The 19,759-nt window shown below is 40.9% G+C and overlaps 1 protein-coding gene across 4 annotated transcripts in view; it reads left to right on the top strand.

The window, feature by feature from the left end:
* The window catches only part of inpp4b (inositol polyphosphate-4-phosphatase type II B), a 169,875-nt gene that overhangs the window by 136,294 nt on the left and 13,822 nt on the right, over window positions 1-19,759 (top strand). For all 4 annotated transcript variants that reach the window (XM_084931611.1, XM_084931612.1, XM_084931614.1 and 1 more), the window contains 3 exons: window positions 9,960-10,143; window positions 16,795-17,121; window positions 17,926-18,064. In XM_084931611.1, the coding sequence (XP_084787737.1) occupies window positions 9,960-10,143; window positions 16,795-17,121; window positions 17,926-18,064 (650 nt within the window). The remainder of the gene's footprint in view (window positions 1-9,959; window positions 10,144-16,794; window positions 17,122-17,925; window positions 18,065-19,759) is intronic.

The following is a 19,759-nucleotide window of genomic DNA, read 5'->3' as shown; positions in this document are numbered from 1 at the left end:
TGACTTAGCTAATGACTCACTGTAGCTTAAATTTTCCAATTTTCCGCCTGGCTACCCGACTACGGCCTGCACTCAGCCTGCATGTTTGACCTGGAATGTAGTGATTTGTCAGTAAAAACGGGAATAAACTCACATTCTCCAAGTATTCACTCTGGCCATTATAACGGACGTGCACGCTTACTAAATGGCTGAAGGACAGGAAAGACACTCATTATTTTATTGTTCGGTTTGCCTTTATTGTGCACACACCAAACATCAGACCAACTATTTAGCCTAAAAGGACCTGATGAGGCTTTTTGTGTGTGTTAATGTGAAGTACTGTTGCTGTTTCTAAGCAAGAGTCCCTTAATTGCACTGTAAGTCAAGCCTATTTCAGCAGAGCAAAGATTCATGTGCACACACACACTCGCGCACGTGTTCATTATACTTCTTCCAGTATGCCCCCTCGGCTTTCAGAGGCAGCCTTTTGTAATCACATTTGATTAAAAAGGGAACAATCGGCGAGATGTGAGACTTGGCTATTCAATGTGATATTAATTCATCAAAGAGAAGATGGAAAAGGATTGAGGAAGGAAAAAAGGAAAACCTGAGCACAGAGGTGTTACCAGGAGGGCAATAAAAGAGCTATTTGTCTTTGTTCCCTGGACACTAGAAGAGAGAGACGGGGGGCTCTTTCCAGATCCATTAAAAACCTGCACTGGCCAAACTTGGCATTGGTCAGAGTAAGCAATGTAGTTTGTCTCTCAGGATGGGCCAGGAAAGAGTTTAATCAATAGCTACACTTAGTATTCCTCAAGGAATTTTGCACATGTACACACAGAGCAAAAGCATTTATCTTTCATTAATGCATGCAGTCCCATTTAAATGTCTGTTTTAAAAGTCACTGGGTTATCATCCGTTTTTAATTGAACCCTGTAGACACTGGTTTTGGATTTTACATTACCAATTATTCATCTAATCTGAATAATGATGCATTTTTTGTTTGCGTTTTTTGGAGACAGATGTTTCAGAATCCAAACATTGTCCCCTGTTTTTTTTTTTTTTGCCCTGTCTAGACTGAGGGAGACAGTGTGGCTGCATTTTACTGGAAGAAGGAGTTGCAACATTAACGTGAAGCCGGACCAACTTTTGTTAGGTCAGCTTTAGTTAGTTGGTGCAGACGTTATACAGCAGAGGTTCTCCCAGTATGTGTCTCTGAATTCTGTCCACCGTAACTGAGAGAGGAAGGAAGCACTGTCATTTCGCGAGGCCTCCCGGTCAAGCAGAACTGCCGAGTGACACATTTCTGGGACACAGAGAGTGGGTGAAACACGCACAGCCTTAATAGAGTCTCACGGGGCTGATGTTCAGATTTAATGTGACTAGCAGCATGTTGTCTAACAAAATAACTTCCTCCCTGAATTACTGTGTGTGGTTGAGGGACAGGACATTGGCAGTGGCTGGGACTCATGCTGATGGGCAGCAGCTTGTTAGTTCTTTGCCTGTTCTGGAGTCAGCCCGCTCCAGGTTGTGTGGATGATGGTGAAGGATGCTGGCAGAAGCCTTGAGGCTTCTCTGGTCACAGATCAGGGTCTGAAAGTGTCTGAATCATTAAGTAAAGTTTTGGCTGTCATTCTGAGAACCGCTCTGAGATCAGTGCCCAGTGGAGGATTCAACAACAGATGGGAGATTGGCGCTTTAAAGAATCTCATTTGAGATCAGATCTTCTAGCATGTAGCTACAGAAAACTGCATATTTTTACTGGGCCGTGAGGCAGTGGCCTGGTTTAAGGACCGTGATTAGAGCATGCTGTCTAAATGACAGAGGAGGCTTTGGCAGTCACCTGAAGTGCTGCAGAGCTCTGTGCTGACGTAGCTAAGTTTTACTCCTGCTGGCTGTCAGCGGGTTAGCTCTTCATTAATTTCCTCTACACTATTAATTAGCCATCCATTGGAGGTGCTTGCTTAATTATGCCGCTGGGCCCAGTGGTTTTCTCTTTCTCATTACTGTCATAACCAATTCCTATTGATCAGATGGGAAAACCAAAGAAGAAGTTCACCATGGACAAACAAAGAGTTTTAGAAGCATCTTGTCAGGCTTGGAATTTCCTCCTGAACTAAAGTTAGGGAAAAAAAGTAGTGTGCCATTTGTGTCTGAGCATCTGGATGAGCGAGATGCTGCTTGTCTATGAAAAGTGAATCCTAAGAATGGTGATAATTTTATGAATGAATCAATGTGCAGGTGTAAAGCGCACTCAAGTGTGCCGTGCTTATTGTGGGAGTGGCAGCACACCTTCGGTATTTCAATGACTGGTGCAGGGCGCACCGAGAGTGGTGAGAGGTGGGATTAAAAGGAATCCATTATCATACATTATCAGTGAGTGTGTTAAAGTCTGGCAGCAGTTCTTTCTGAAAACATTTCTCTTGCCACAGTGCTGTCTGTAAAGGAGCCTTACCTGAAAGGAAACCAATATTCACAGTAGAAGGAGACATGTGAGTGCAAATATTGTCCGATGCAGACATACCTCAATAGTCAGATGAATCAAATTGTTGTTTCCGACATTTTCATTTCATTGTGTTGACGCCACAGACCACAGCATTTCCATTATGAAAATTATGAAAACTTAACAGCAAACTGTGTAAGAGTCAGCACAAAGCAAACTCAAAAATACACATTAAAAACAGAAAACACAGCAGTGAAATGCAACAAGACACACTGCACAATACAAAATGAGATACAAGATAGAGCACTATAAAACAGGAAGATAATTATTTGACTCCATAACTGATCCCAGTTTTGTTTAATATGACATCCAAGTCAGTATGCGGTTGAAGTTCTCTTGATGAAGACTTCCTCATGTTGAAAACAGAGAAAAGCTTGTTTTAATCAGACCAAATTTCCATACTGAGTAAACATTAAATTTTTTCCAGATAATAAGCCACAGCATTAAAAATAATGTTTACACTGTAACTTTCAAATAAAGGACAATGCTGGGGATATAAAGTATGAGTAATACCAGGATTGTAATGTTAAAGCATCAATCTAACCTTATTATAATGCACAAACCAATGCTCTGTTGACTGAGTAACTTTCATCCCTTAAAATACTGACCCTGCACATATTTAATAATAATAATAATAATAAGACCCTAGTGAAGCAGAGTTGAGCTTGTGTCCAGAGACATCAACAACCATCTGGCAACCACCTATCTTTAGAGAAAATAAGTATCCCCACATCAGTTAGTGAGTGGTTGCTGGATGTTGATTGTAGTTGAAATCGATTGGTCAGGCTCTAGTCACATAAACATAGAGAGGTTAGCATGGAGCATGTCAGCTTGTCTCCTCTTGCTAGCTACTTCTCCAGCAATAGCACCAGTGTGCAAAGTATCATAGAAACCAGAACTGGAAATAAAAGTTAAAGTTGCGCCTTTTGAAAAATGATGGCAGCATTGAGACACAGCTTTTACTTTCAAGTTTAACATTCTTGCTTCTGGGTTGCGTCCCACTTTTTCAAATTTTACAACTGCTTGGTGACAGTTTGCAGACAAGTGCGCTTCTTCCATCCTCCAGGCCACAGACTCTGCTTTACAGTGCACTGCATAAACCAGAAAGCAGGACAACTCTGACGCATGTAACTGAAGTCTCGCATAGTGTAGAGAGTTAATAAATGAAGGTCAAAGGCTGTCATGAATAAAATATATATATATATAAATCAAATTCTGGAGAATTTTTTTTGTACAACTGCATCTAAGATTTTTAACTTTCTTTGATAAAATAGGCCAAAAATAAATAAGCAGCACGTGAACAAAGAGTTTGTGAGATAAATGTTTCCAAGATTTAATATTAAAAAATATTAAATTCTCGATGGATCATAGTCAGGAGGGGGCTGTGTTTTGATGTGTGCATGATTGCTACTATTAACAAATGTAATGAGTCCCAGTATGGAGTATAGTACAACTTCAAATTCAGATACTACAGTTTTGGGGTACAATAAGTGGTTCTTAATGGAAAATGACAGGTCTACAGGACTGCATTTGTTGGTTTAGCACAGACCTTCCCAAAGTGTGGGGCCCGCCCCCTAGGGGGGGGCGCAGAGCCATTGCAGGGGGGGCGCGGTATGAAGGGGAAAAAAAAACAACAACAACAACAACGCTTGGACACTGCTAGCACGGGGCGCCTCCACAAACGCAAAGCAGGAGATGAAGCATTGCTGAATATGTTTCCAAACCAACTTCAATCTAAGCCAAAAATGAGAAAATATGGTGAAGCATATCTGCCCTTTGGTTTCACCTGCACAAGTGCTGAGATAGGTCTCCCCTGCAGAATTGGTTTTCCCTGCATCGGGAGCAGCGCTGGGCTGTTCAAATCAGGGACAAACAGTATCCCACATTCTTGATTTTTAGTCCACAAACACTTGTTGTAATGACCAACTACTCCTGACATTTTGGAGATGTTAGCTCTTTATACAGTAAAGTTACAGCGGGATACAAATAATATCAGGCTGACCCTGCCACGATTTGTTCCCCTGTCTAAGTCACAGACAAACAGTATCCCACAGCTGTTTATGTTTTTAAACCCATTTTGCACAGAGAGGCATTTTTTGAAAAATGTATTGATAGCAATGATGAATATTATTACACAGGAAAAAACAACTACACCTAAAATAATCACACCGTGATGCCTTTGCCTTTCTAAATGGAGGGACAGTAACTGCGTGTGTATATGTAAGCGTGTAAAACCTGCAGATAGAGACAAAACAGAAAACAAAATAAGATAGAGACAGAATCTGCAATTCATCTCATGTAAACAATAACGTGGCGCACACCGTGACGTGAAAAAAGGCACATACCTTTTTTGTGACGAACTCTGTATTCCTCTTCCACACGTAAACGCAAAAAAGGAGTTTTAAAAAATCTCCGTGTGCGCGCGCGGGGGGGGGGCAAACATTTTTCTTGTAATACAAAGGGGGGGCTAGCAAAAAAAGTTTGGGAACCACTGGTTTAGCATAACATGCAATCATGAATTTCAGTGATGCGTTGAAATTGTATGACACATGCATATTATTAAAAACATAACAACAACAAAACTCCCACTCAGTTTAAATCGAAAAGTCTCAGTTTGTCCCTTTGAGGGGGAAAAAAGAAAACCAGTTCACTTGAAATGCTTCATGCATTACTGTATGTATGGAAATGTAAACTAATGAGTCTCTGAGGTCTGTAGTCATACACATAAATATTCATGAAATGCATACAGTCTTTACAGTTGGCATAGTCGCTGGACAAATGACTCATTCATGTTGTGAATTTTAATGAACACATTAACATTCTCTTCTCATACTGTTTGGAGCAGTTGTACACAAAAGCAATACTCGATGTAAAAATATTTCCCAGTGGCACTAATAATTCTCTTATTAGTAGCATCGAATCCTTTATTTTCTTTCCCAATTATTTTCTCACTTCTTTTGTGAGGATTAGATATGATGTTGCAATGCAAGTCTCGCAGACACAATAGATCAGGCACTCAAAACACTCTGATAAAATGGCAACAAAGGTAGAAAACATTAAAAAGATTTTATTGGAACCAATTTAAGTCAAACAGAAGGTTTTGGTCAGAGGGAGGATTTTATGAGTTCGGTTGTGCCGGGTTACGCCTCGAGGCTAAGTCCCGCTAACCTCAGAAAGGTGAGAGCATTTTCTTCACATGCAATCAAATCGCACCATAAACTATGGCCACAAACATTACTCGAGGCTTCAATCACCACCTTTCTATAACATTCTCAACAAAAGATAAATACTTTAACATTTGCAGCGGTAGTATCGGGTTACACTGCGCATACACTGTGCATTTCTGTTATCCTTTTGCTTTCTTGGGATCATGTTTAAAACACCTGGAACACAACACTCCAAAATTACATCAAAGGTGGAAAACGCACCCAGGGCTTGAAATGACACATCCTCGTGTGCTGCCCTTTTGCCCACTCATTAAGTTTCGCAGATTTGCATTCACAGATTTATGCTGTTTTACCTTTGCACCATTTGCTATCTTGGTAGACCTGCTTGAACTGACAGCCATGCTGATGAGGCATTTAAAGTTCCTCGCCTTAGCCGGCCTTAGAGGGGATCAATTCTGTCCTCTAGCATCAGGTGGCGGGTCCCAACATTCATTATTGCCTGCAAAGGCTCCCTAATGGGATTGGATTTGTTCTTATGAGTCAACAGGGCTGTTATTGAATCTGAGTTGCTGAAGCAGTTGTCCTCTTCCTACAACTTTCTCCTTTGCCTCTTTTCTGAAGTGTCTTTGTTGTTGCAGTCCTGAAGGATTTTCTTTTTGGTTTCTCTTTAGTTCTGCATAATGTACTAAGACAGATGTAAGCTCACAGGGGATGAAAAGGTATTACAGACTTTACTTTGTTGCAGTAGATTATTCACTTTAAGAATTCTGTGTGGTGCGTATTATAGCGTTTGGTGGTATGGTTGTGGAAGTGGGGATAATAGAAGTGAGTAAGTAGTAATGGTGGGGTTCTGTGTGGTGTAGTACTTCACACAGTTTTCCCTGTGTCTCCATCTGACTTAGTGATTGCTTTGATTAGCTTTAAGCTTGTGGGTGGTAGTCCTCCAGGGAGCTCATTAGCTGTAATGACAAGGCCAAGAGTTTAAAGTTAGCCAGTCACACATACAGGGAGTGCAGAATTATTAGGCAAATGAGTATTTTGTCCACATCATCCTCTTCATGCATGTTGTCTTACTCCAAGCTGTATAGGCTCAAAAGCCTACTACCAATTAAGCATATTAGGTGATGTGCATCTCTGTAATGAGAAGGGGTGTGGTCTAATGACATCAACACCCTATATCAGGTGTGCAAAATGGGTCAAAAGAAGGACTTGACAGGCTCAGAAAAGTCAAAAATAGTGAGATATCTTGCAGAGGGATGCAGCAGTCTCAAAATTGCAAAGCTTCTGAAGCGTGATCATCGAACAATCAAGCGTTTCATTCAAAATAGTCAACAGGGTCGCAAGAAGCGTGTGGAAAAACCAAGGCGCAAAATAACTGCCCATGAACTGAGAAAAGTCAAGCGTGCAGCTGCCAAGATGCCACTTGCCACCAGTTTGGCCATATTTCAGAGCTGCAACATCACTGGAGTGCCCAAAAGCACAAGGTGTGCAATACTCAGAGACATGGCCAAGGTAAGAAAGGCTGAAAGACGACCACCACTGAACAAGACACACAAGCTGAAACGTCAAGACTGGGCCAAGAAATATCTCAAGACTGGTTTTTCTAAGGTTTTATGGACTGATGAAATGAGAGTGAGTCTTGATGGGCCAGATGGATGGGCCCGTGGCTGGATTGGTAAAGGGCAGAGAGCTCCAGTCCGACTCAGACGCCAGCAAGGTGGAGGTGGAGTACTGGTTTGGGCTGGTATCATCAAAGATGAGCTTGTGGGGCCTTTTCGGGTTGAGGATGGAGTCAAGCTCAACTCCCAGTCCTACTGCCAGTTTCTGGAAGACACCTTCTTCAAGCAGTGGTACAGGAAGAAGTCTGCATCCTTCAAGAAAAACATGATTTTCATGCAGGACAATGCTCCATCACACACGTCCAAGTACTCCACAGCGTGGCTGGCAAGAAAGGGTATAAAAGAAGAAAAACTACTTGTTCACCTGATCTGAACCCCATTGAGAACCTGTGGTCCATCATCAAATGTGAGATTTACAAGGAGGGAAAACAGTACACCTCTCTGAACAGTGTCTGGGAGGCTGTGGTTGCTGCTGCACGCAATGTTGATGGTGAACAGATCAAAACACTGACAGAATCCATGGATGGCAGGCTTTTGAGTGTCCTTGCAAAGAAAGGTGGCTATATTGGTCGCTGATTTGTTTTTGTTTTGTTTTTGAATGTCAGAAATGTATATTTGTGAATGTGGAGATGTTATATTGGTTTCACTGGTAAAAAGAAATAATTGAAATGGGTATATATTTGTTTTTTGTTAAGTTGCCTAATAATTATGCACAGTAATAGTCACCTGCACACACAGATATCCCCCTAAAATAGCTAAAACTAAAAACAAACTAAAAACTACTTCCAAAAACATTCAGCTTTGATATTAATGAGTTTTTTGGGTTCATTGAGAACATGGTTGTTGTTCAATGATAAAATAATTCCTCAAAAATACAACTTGCCTAATAATTCTGCACTCCCTGTAGTTGGTAGCTGGTATCTACTACGGCTAATTTCTTAAGGCCTTCAGCTTTTCACATTTATTGATACATCAGGTAGCAGAGTTTCACACAGGGCAACATCTAAAGAACCACTTTCTTTCTCTCTCTGCAAATTATTAAGAGCGCTACAGAGAATTTTGTATTATATTTTGCCTTCTTTGTGTGCACCCCTCTGTTCATCTCCGTCTTTTCTTTTCACTCTCTTTCTTATGTCAATTATGCCTTAGGATGTGGCTCTGGGGTCTGGCCTACATAGAGGTTTGCACTCGAAACTGTCTCGGAGGGTTGCAAATGAATGCCTCGCTCCACGCTACATTTGATGGCAGGAAGTCAGCAGAAACTCATTGAAAGTCACTGGAACTTTACCCGAGGAGAATGTTTGATTGGAGTGATTTGCCCCGAATCTAGAACTGACAAAAGGTGTTTTTGTCTGCGATTAAATAGCTCCCTGGAAATGAAAAGAGGATTCATTATTCATAAAGGGAAAATGGGTTGACATTGGACTACAGGTCCAATTTGACAGTTCAGGCTAAGTACCTGGAAAGTGTTCCCTCTGACACTTGCATAGTAGCAACACGTACTGAAATGTGCTCGGGAAAATGAGTGTGCCGAAACAATATGTTTATAGTCAACACAGTTAATTGTTTATTATTTAACCTCAACATAGAGATGATGATCCCCCTGAATAATGTTCTTCTGATCAGATGTGAAGGGATTACTGTTAAGCTTTAGTGGAGTTGTTGTACAATAGGAATAGCCAATGTATTTAATTTTACTGATGTCGTCAGGAGCTAACACTTGTGGTGCAAGGTGCCAAAAAGACACCTAACAAAGTGTCAGTGTAATTAGATATCACTACTTACTTTAGGTCACCCTTGAACTACCTGTGCAGCAGATAGATCTATTTTGTTTCAACAACAGTCTTCTTCAGCATGCACTGCAGCATTGAAGCCAGTTGGACCGTATATTTTTCCTGTTAGTCCCTAATATTGAATGTTACAATAACCCAGGTATTTCTCCAGTGGATTCAAAGCGAGTAGGTGGATGTCAGGTTTACTGCCTCCAATGCAGTCTGTCCAGACGTGTATCCCACCAAACCATATTCCTGTGTGAGCTACCATGTGAGAAAGGGCAACAATGCACGCTATCTCAACCTGTTCCTCAGAAATTGTTTGGAGTTAAGTGAAAACTGCTTTTTTGAATGAAAGCCACTGATGATACTGGTGCTCTAAATCAGCGGCTCTGTGGTGTGGGAGTTAACACTTTCACCTTACGATCCCTGGTTGAATTCTAGGAGAGGACACGCCCAAGGGAGGGTTAAATCAGGAAGGGTTTCCGGGACAAAATCAAACAGATCCATCTGCTGTGATGACGCCTTGGGATACAAGGGAACAGCTGAAAGCTCCTTTACATGTAATTCACACTGCAGCTGGTTACTGGTTCAAAAATATTTTTCATGGATACAGCAGGTCCTTGTACCTTGTGCTGGACATTTCCTTACTAGCACTACCTACTAGCACTAGTTATGGTAAATGCTATGTTAAGTGGTCACTAAGAGAATCAACATCACAGGTCAAAACAGTTCTCACATGAGCTTCTCTCCAGAGCAGCTATATTCTCAATGAGATAAACTCGTGTGGAGTGGAGTTTTATTCTTATCTGAACTGGGGCTCCTTAAAACCTCTCCAACCTGCTATAACTATTCCCAGTTCAGGGCCGGGCACTGCGGTCTGATGTTTTTTTCTCTCTCTCTTTTTCCTCTGTCACAGCTTCAGCACTGCCTACCAGTGTATCTACTACTCCCCAGAGCACACAGCCAAAGCTCAGGAGGTACTCAACATCATGAGCCTCCTCCAGCCCCTCATCACGAGGTTAGTGGACCAGCTCCTTCAGGCTGCCCATGAGCACTCTTCCCCTGGACTGAGGGATGCACTCAAGCACCTTTCTGACAAGGTGAGGCAGCACTTAAGCCTTTCATTTGCCTTCACTTCCATCTCACCTATCTCTTTATTCCTCTTTACATCAAGCTGCTGCAGTACACAAAGCATAGGTATGTCGTGCCAAATGGTTTTTACCTCAGAAACGAGAGCCCTATATATTAATCTTTAAATGTGGTGATAAGTTGATGTAAACCCAAATTAAATGGCTGCCCTCTGACAGGAGTTAAAACACCAAAGAGTTACTTTGCACCAGCTTTGATAATCTCTGACTGGTAGTTGGCTCACCACAAACAAAAGCTGCAATATTCAGAACTTTAAAAACTGCAGTTGCTTTGAAACCATTAAGTACACATACTCACAGAGACATGCATATACTAAACAGACAACCCCAGGAATAAATCCATAACTCATCATAAAAACGGCAAACTAACAAAAGTGAATAGCAGCATGAAGGTTTATGGAGTTGAGGCGTTTTTATCAGTATAATTAATGAATTACATCTGGTGCTGTCAGATTGCAATCTGTTGTGAGAGAGATTGTTTTTGCCACAGTGGAATAGAGCCCAATCAGCCTGCTTAATTGGTACATTCGCTCTGTCACCACTTCCTCTCATCCTTGATTAGACATGCACACATTGGCCAAGTAAACGCCTGGCCTGGTCAGCACAAGCAGTGCTGTCCTCTGATTAAAATCTCAAGCTGTGTTTGTTCATGTACGTGAGTGAGTCTGAGGGTGACAGGAGGATGAGAATGTGCCTCTGTGTTTAAAAGCTGATGTGGCATGACTCTCTTAAAATCCCAAGCATTTTAATCATGAAGATAACGCAATATATGAGTATTTCACACGCTGACACCTGCACAAGCAAGCATTTTGTTTTATTTATTTGTTTATTTTTTTCAAAAGTCTCAAAGGAATGGTTTGACATTACTGGGAAAAGGTTTATAATCTTTTTTGACCACATGAGATGATGAATACATCTGTCATGTCCATATATAATGTATGAAACTACATATTCTTTACTTAGCTTGACTTAGCTTATCTTAGATTAGCTTAGATTAGATTAGCGTATAGACTGGAGATGAGGAAGAAAATTAGCGTGATTTTATGAGGTAGCTTTCTATCTGCTGTTTGACTACAGTTAAAGCAGTACTAAAATTTTTCCTTTATCTCTTATGAAGTAAAGAGGGTTCACAGTATTGATGATAAATGTGACATTTAGAAGAAGTCACAGCTAGCTAGCTAGTACCACAAAGTGCTACCAATGCAAAATCACACTGGATAAGATTATGGATAAAACAGACACTTTGCATGGATTAGCACTGTGGGATTGTCTTAGATGCTAAAGAAAAATATGGTGTGTTACAGTTTAAAAGTAGAGATTGTAATAATATTTTTTTGTGAAATTATTTAGACCTGAAAGTTTTATATAATCACAGCCCTATGAAATAAATGTTTGTTGTGGTTAAAAAGTTGCCTGAAGGGTGCTGGTATAGCTCACCTCATTGAGTAGACAACCCATACAGCTATTGCAGGTTTGAACCCTCTCCTCTATTCATCATGTGTTTTCCCGCTGGTTTCTATTCTAGCTTCCCTATCTTCTCTCTACTGTCCCATATCAATAAGGGCTTAAAAGCTAAAGAAATCTAATAAAATAAAAAAATGTAAAAGCAAACTCTTCAGCCGTGGACAGCAATGAAGCACCCAGCACATAGTTTGTGCTGAGTTAATGGCAGAGAAAATGTGGACCTCTGCAGTTACTGAGTCAGCAGAGCGTTGGTGACTTTTACCCACTCCGAGTCTCAACGCTCGGTGATCTGTAACTTTGGTCGTCTGCCACTTTGCAGGTGAGTTGCTGTGCTTCCTAAACCCTTCCACTTTGCAGTAAAATCATTTACAATCAACTGTAGAATATCTAGGAGTGAAGAAATTTCACAAGCTGACTTGTTGCAATGTTGGCATCCTTCTACATTACCTCGCTCAAATTTTGTGAGATCTTTAGAATGACCCACTGTTTCACAAATGTTTGTAAAGGCAGACTATATGGTTGGTTGCTTGGTTTTATACACCTGTGGCAAACACCTAAATTCAGAGATTTAGAGTTGTGGTCCACTACTTTTGTCAGTATAGCGGTGTTTTGTTCACCCTGGTTCGTCAGCAGCAGTAGCCTCATTTTTAAATTGCAACATGTTCAACTATCACGCTCATAACAATACTGCAAAGTTTGCAACAAAATAATTGGCATAATCATTTGACAATAAAAACTAATCATTACTTGCAGCCCTGTTACAGGCAACATCCTCTTGTTTTCAAGAAAATTAAATGTATTTTCTGTCCATTAGACAAAATATACTATTTCTCCTGTGAGTATAAAGTTTCTTGAATACAGAGCATGTGTTGCACTTTAAAGGAATGTGGGAAAAATGACACTGCCATAGAAAAGGTTTTACACCGAAGCACTGCCTATGACTTTTCCTTCATAGTTCTAACCACCTGTGTCCAGGCCCAGTGCAACATTTTACTCCAGTGCTTTTTGCCACACACTTTCTGATTAGTTTTGAACATGGCCAATGTGCTGTTGCTTTTCTATACGTGGTAATGATTCTGTTGATGATGATGACAATAATAATTTCACTCTGATGATAATTATAGTGAAAAGGCAATTGCAACACGTCCCCCCTTCCTCCAGCTGTGTCCTTGGGCAAGTTATATGTCCGCACTGTAACGGTTACCTGGAAAGACCCGTAGGTTTGCTCGTCTATGCATGATTATGTCAGATGATGCTGTGTGTGGAGGTCATGAATGCAGGGGTAAATGTCCTCACAGCCCAGTGTTGCTGGAATCTGACCAGCTCTATTCATTCAGCCTCTTTCCACATTTAAAGTGAAGTTGCATAAACTGAAACATTTCTATTTTTATCACAACCAAACTGTGCTCATCCTTCAGGGTAAAACCATTTGAAACCATTCGGGGTGAACAGATTCCCACAGTTCTTCTTCTTTAGATCAAACCTAACTTATATTTTTTTGCCGGCGTGCACAGAAACATTTTCAGACTTGCACTCCTGCTCAGTGAAGATCACATCAGCAGATATTTTGAAGAAAACAGAATGTCTCCCTGAGGGATTTCGAGCATTTCAGATCCTTTAAAATGGGTAGGTGTTGGAGAGTTACACTAAGGAATAGGTTTTGAATGTGGGGGAGCAAAGTTGCTTTGGTTAAAGCTGCAGTGCATTCCTCCTTTGCCCAGTAGGGATCTGCTGGTGATATTTTACTTTGAAAACATATCTATATGGATCTTACAGTAGAGTGCATCATTAACATTTTGACTGCACTTCTCTGAAGATCCTAATCTTAGTGGGTACAAGCTGAGTTTAATTTTAACACAATTCAGTGATTACGCGGTTGATTGATATGCTTCCTTTTAATCTAATCCCTTCACATTCATCCTGAAAAAAATGCATTGGATTTATAAGAATATCATTTCACCATCAGAGGGAGTTACTGTTTGAGCACTGGCACAGTCGAAAAAAAAATGAGTTCTCTGACCTCATGGTTATGAAGTGCAAATATGACCTAGATTGTTTTACAGTACGCGGCTTTCCTCTGTAATCTCAAGAAATGAATAATATGGGGTGGCATAGATTGTGAATTAACACAGAGGTCAGATAAGCAGAGTTTAGTTTGAATATAAATTTACATTTTGATTGCCCAGTTACTCCTTATTGTTTCCAATACTTAGTCAAATGTGGCTCTTTTTTCTTCTCATATAGAAAAGTGTTTTGAAAATATTTTATAAGACTTCATATGCTTATGTCCCAACCTATGGATGAATATATTTGTTGTTTTTTTAATTTAATAAAAAATTATTCTTGTTAGTCTGAGAAAAAAAATCATAAATGTCCAAACTGACTCATGTATAGTATATTCATAAGTCATTTGGATTCATACAAGGCATTTGAATTGGGAAATGAATATATATATATAAATGTTCTTTTATAGCACTTTTCTACTCAAGTACTCAAAACACTTTGTACAGCATCCCTCACTCACCCATTCATACAAGCAATTTCTTCTACACCTAACATTCATGCTTCAATGAACACATCAGAGAGCAACTTGGGGTTCAGTGTCTTGCCCCAGGATACTTTGGCAGACAGGGATCGAACCACTAATCTTCCAAGTTGTAGATGACCTGCTCTACCTCCTGAACTACAGCCACCCTAAGGGTTTGAATTAAATACAGTGGTGTTTTGTGTCTAGCTGTTGTTTGGCTTCTCTGCTCAAACGTTCACCAAATGCTGACCTGGAGGCAGCAGAGTTGAAGATTTCAAGACTTTCGTTGGGTTCCTTGATTATCGGGAACAGGATTAGAATTGAATACATTGGAGCGTCAAAGGAATGTGGACACATTGGACAAATGTTGAAGGTGGAACTGCCACTGACAGGATTTGTGGATGTAGTGAAGGAGGACATGTAGAGGGTTGGTGTGATAGAGGAGGGTGTTACGGATAGGGTGACACCAAGGCATATGATCTGCTTTGGCGATACCTAAAGGGAGCAGCCAAAAGAAGAAGAAGAAGAACAGTTGCACACAATAGTGGCTACATAGTATAGTTAACACATTTGAGTAGTGTGTGAAAGATCCCTGTTTCAAGGAAGAGACACAAATTCCTGGGAATGTTGTGGCAGTCAGGACCAAATGAAATCCATGGATCCAACATCCAACAGCATACTTTGATGGTCAAACCCAATGATAAATAGGGATAGGAGATGGATCATAAGCTCCCCCTGTGATGGTAGTAGAGTTAAACTAACAGGTTGTACTCTACTATAATTGGGTGATTGGTAGAGATGCTCAATGTCAAACCAGTTAAAAAAAACGAATCTCATCGTCATAATCATTACAGACTCTACTGTGAGTAGTGTTGCTGTCCCCTCTGACCGAAACCTCTGATACAAGTTAAGATGGATGTTTTTTTTCTTCTTTTTTTGTTCTGCTCATTCATATTGATGAGTATTGAAAAATCAACAGAAGCAACAACTGTATTATTAATGATTATTATTTATGTATACTTTATTATACCAAAGATCATTAGAAGAGTGACTCAAAAAGTTTGAGAGAATGTGAATTAACTAATTAGTGGCTATTAACATGTTAGTTGACCCCCAAAAAACAGAATCATTTTGGCCTTGGTTGCATCTCCCTGTACATGATGTTGTTACTGATTGGCTTAAGAAGGACAAGGAGAAAGATAACTGGTGAAGTGTGATGACTTTAAACTCACGGGGGTTTGATTGCATGGTAAAATATAAGTGACAAAAAAACCAAGAGGGAGAAAAAAGTAGCTTAAAATCACCCGCGGAGGAATAAAAGCAAAAAATGAGAATGCCTTTTACTTGCATTATATTATCTTTATAAATGTATATTATTATGAAGAATCTGTTGCCAAGGAATAAAGATTGTTGGCACTGCAAATGACCTTTGTGGTGTTGCATTGTCATCCAGGTTTGATCACATTTAAAGAGGCTTTACTTGCAGGTAGACAGTATCTATTAAGGAGCACAGGAGAAAACACATTTGCCAAAGTGCAATCTTGGAAGCACCAGCTATCATCCGACAACCATTTAGATTTTTAATTCACTTTTTAGAATCTGTCTGCATTCATGATTAATGACCGCCACACAGAACAGGAAGTCTTGGCCCCGGATATCCATCAGAAGGCCCTAAATTTTGGCTGTTGTGATCTGATTATGGCCAGTGTGTCCCCATATTGATCACGTTAATGTTATCTGCAATGAATAATAGATGTTCGCCTTAACAAATCAACAAGCTGGCACTGCCGTATTTTAAATGGGTCACGAGCTGAGGAAAGTTCAGAAACACTTCATCCATACGCAGCTTTTGTCAGTTCTGTTTCTGGGACAGGACGTTTTTAAATAGTTACCTACCTTCTTGCTGACGAAGCAGTCTCCATAATTCCTGTCACTTTCAATAATCTCACTATTCAGTCAACGGAAGAGAGGTATAGGAGCAGGAAAGGGCTGTTTGTGTGGAAAATATATGTATGTAATGACCTCGTAGGTTTCTTTTCATGGAGGGCTTGGCTTATGTGTTTTGTTCGACTGAATTTCCTGTGGTAATAGAATTGCTTATTGCAGTGGTAACTCAATTACTCTCGAGAGCCCTTATCATTTTTTACACAGCGGCGGCAGGCGTAAGACTCCTTGGTACCGGGTTCATCATCAACTTACAGTAGCTGGTGAATTTAAGATCAAAGGAGGTGTGCTCCACGGAGCAGCAGGCTGGAGGAGGAGTAATTGAATTGTTTGTTCTTTGTTTCTTTTCTTTTTTTCTTTTCTTTTGGCTTACTGACTGCGCTGCAGTAATGGAGAGCACCTCCTTTATGGTGAAGGAGAGGGTTCATTTTGCTTATTTCTTTTCACTTCCTCTGTAAAATAGTTACTTGCTTCCAAGTTCGCCTCCACCAGTGTTTTCTTCGACCCGTTCTCCCTCGGCAGCGTGACAGTCTCTCTATATCCCGCTCACTTACTCTGTCACTTTTGCTTTTTCAGCACTTAAATGTGTATTTGTTGTCCTATCCAACAGTAACTTTCAGTGTCTATCTTTTTTCCCCTCTTATCTGTCTCTCTTTTCTTTCCTGCAGACAGAACAATTTGTTCACACACTTAAGGATGAATTGGTCAAGAGTGCACTCCTAGCGCTGCATGCAGCGCAGCCAGGCTACGTTTCCAAGAACCAGAAGTCGACTCGGGCGCAGAGCCAACACCAAGGCCACACAAACCAGACCAATGACCAGAATCAGAACCCGATTCAGGGACTTCCAGGCCACAGTCCACCGACGTCGGTCACTGAGACCACAGTGGTGTGTAATAATGTGGAAGGAACCCAAACAACTGCTGGAGGAGAGCCTTTGTCACTGAAGCACCAAGACACCATACCCCACCATAAAGAGTACGATGAGGAGGAATGGGTACGCCCGACTGCTTTTCTAAGTCATTTAGAAACATTTAAAAATTGTGATTGAGTTATCATTTTATTTTAAACCGGTGTGTTTTGACAAACTGATGTTTTCCCTGGTGCTTCTTACAGTAGAGCGCACACAGGGGGAAGCCAAAAACTATTACTGTATTAGAGATCTGCTATGGCAAATAATTACTCACAAAATTAGATTGCATACCAAACATTAGTCTTTTAAGTGGATTCTTTTCTCAAAGGGGGTTTAAATATTTCATCATGACAAACTGACTGCGGAAGATAATTACGCGGTATCCTTGTCAGTGAATTTAAGCCATCTCGTTTCTTTTCATGGACGTGTCTATGGCTGTTAGTTTTCTTTGTGTGTGAGGACAGCATCTGCCACACTGACAGCAGGAGTTCATCGTGATTTCTCCACACCAATGCCTAATTATCTCCCATCATTATAACGTGTTCAACCCATATTTTTAAGAAGAAAATATCCAAAATATGTATTCCCCCACTCCCCTTCAACACACACATCCACAGAGAAAAAGTGTCAATACATCAGTTACCTGCAGGAGCTCAGGAGAAGAAAGAGAAAGCTTGAAACAATGGAAATGCTTTAAAAGTAATCTCAGAATATCCTTTCAGACATTTCCTTTTGACCTTTTGGCTTTTCGGAGTTTGGACTGTGCAAAAAAATAAAATAAAAACCTTTCGCTCTGCCTCACAGTCTCAAAGGTAGACAGTGTGAGTAAGACACAGATGTAATCAGAGCAACTGATCTGACTGCTGATTGTGCATTTGGCTCTTTCAGGACAGGCTGTGGGCAAATGTGGCCAAGTGTCTCAACTGTGTAATCGCCATGGTGGATAAACTCCAGGAAGAAGACAACACCAAGCAGGATCCAGTCCCAGAACATCAGCTAGCTGATGTCATCACCTCCCACAATCCTGGTAAATTACATTTTCAGTTTGTTTAGCCCATCGTTTACAGTCTTAGACAGGCCAAATAATTGCTGTGTCAGTCAAAAGTAAAACTTTATTTGGCTGATGATACAGTGATGTTTTGCTCGTTAGGATTCAGATCTGGCCGCGGTCGTTATTACAAACCAGCAATACTACACTACAGTTTGATCACAGTTCCTTCATCTATGTTGTAGGTTACCACCTCTGTTTGTCTGTGCGTATATATATGGATGTACCGTCACTGTCTATTTCATTAGGTACAACTTGCAGTAGCAGCTTCCTTAAATCTTTGTAAAATAGAGTCAACAAGGTGCTGGAAACATTCCTCAGAGATTTAGGTCCATACTGACAGCTGCTGCACGACATGATACACATCTCCAGTTCCACCACATCCCAGATGTGCTCTGTTGGATTGAGATCTCGTGACTATGGAGGTCATCTGAGTACAGTGACCTCACTGTCATATTCAGCAAACCGGTTTGACGTGATTTGAGCTTTGTGACATGGCTCGTTATTGTGCTGGAGGCATCCATCAGAAGATGGGTACACTGTGGGATGGATGTATATTCAGGTATGCTATGGTGCTCAAATGATGCTCACTTGGCCCTAAGGGGCCCAAAGTGTACAAAGTAAACGTCCCTCACACTATTACACCACCACAAGCTTGAAACCAATGATACAGGGCAAGATAGATCAATGCTTGAGATTTGTCAGACCTTGAGATTTGACAGCCAGTCTGAATAGTAGCCTCGGCCTGCGTAGCTGACAGTAGTGGCACACGGTGTGGTCTTCTGCAGCTGTATACCCTGGTTCAGAGTTTTGTGCCTTCTGAAATGCATACCTACACACAGTGGTTGTTATGAATGGTTATTTGAGGTACCGTTGCCTTCCCATCAGCTTGAAGCAGTCTGTCCACTCTCCTCTGAACTCTGACGTCAATGAGGGCATTTTCGCCCAGATATTTTCTCTTTTGAACAATTGTGTACATACCCTAGAGATGGCTGTGTGGGAAAACGCAGTAGTTTCTGAAAAATTCATACGAGCCCAACAGGCACCATGCCGCTTTGAAAATCACTTAAATCACCTTTCCTCCTCATTCTGATGCTCAGTTTGAGCTTCAGCAGGTCATGTTGATCATCTACATACATGGAGTTCCTGCTATATGCCATGTCAGTATTTAAAGTTGACATTTCTACCTTAACACTGCAGCTAATTTGGTAAATGGTAAATGGCCTGTATTTGTATAGCGCTTTACTAGTCCCTAAGGACCCCAAAGCACTTTACACATCCAGTCATCCACACACACATTCACACACTGGTGATGGCAAGCTACATTGTAGCCACAGCCACCCTGGGGCGCACTGACAGAGGCGAGGCTGCCAGACACTGGCGCCACCGGGCCCTCTGACCACCACCAGTAGGCAACAGGTGAAGTGTCTTGCCCAAGGACACAACGACCGAGACTGTCCAAGCCAGGGCTCGAACCGGCAACCTTCCAATTACAAGGCGAACTGCGAACTCTTGAGCCACGATCGCCCGACTTTAACTTTCTTTTGTTATTATTTTGTTCGCAAGTTTTCTTTAGCAGAAACATCCCATTTTTTTCAGTCTGTACATTTTTGTTTTTCTCTTCAGTTAAACAGGTAATCCAATGCCTCATTGGTGATTTTCCTCATGCAAATT

Source organism: Perissodus microlepis, chromosome 6 (genome assembly GCF_051167445.1).
Source record: "Perissodus microlepis isolate ML-2025 ecotype Zambia chromosome 6, ASM5116744v1, whole genome shotgun sequence".
Classification (NCBI taxonomy): domain Eukaryota; kingdom Metazoa; phylum Chordata; class Actinopteri; order Cichliformes; family Cichlidae; genus Perissodus; species Perissodus microlepis.
The sequence above is the reverse complement of the archived record's forward strand: the minus strand, read 5'-3'. Positions and strand labels throughout refer to the sequence as shown.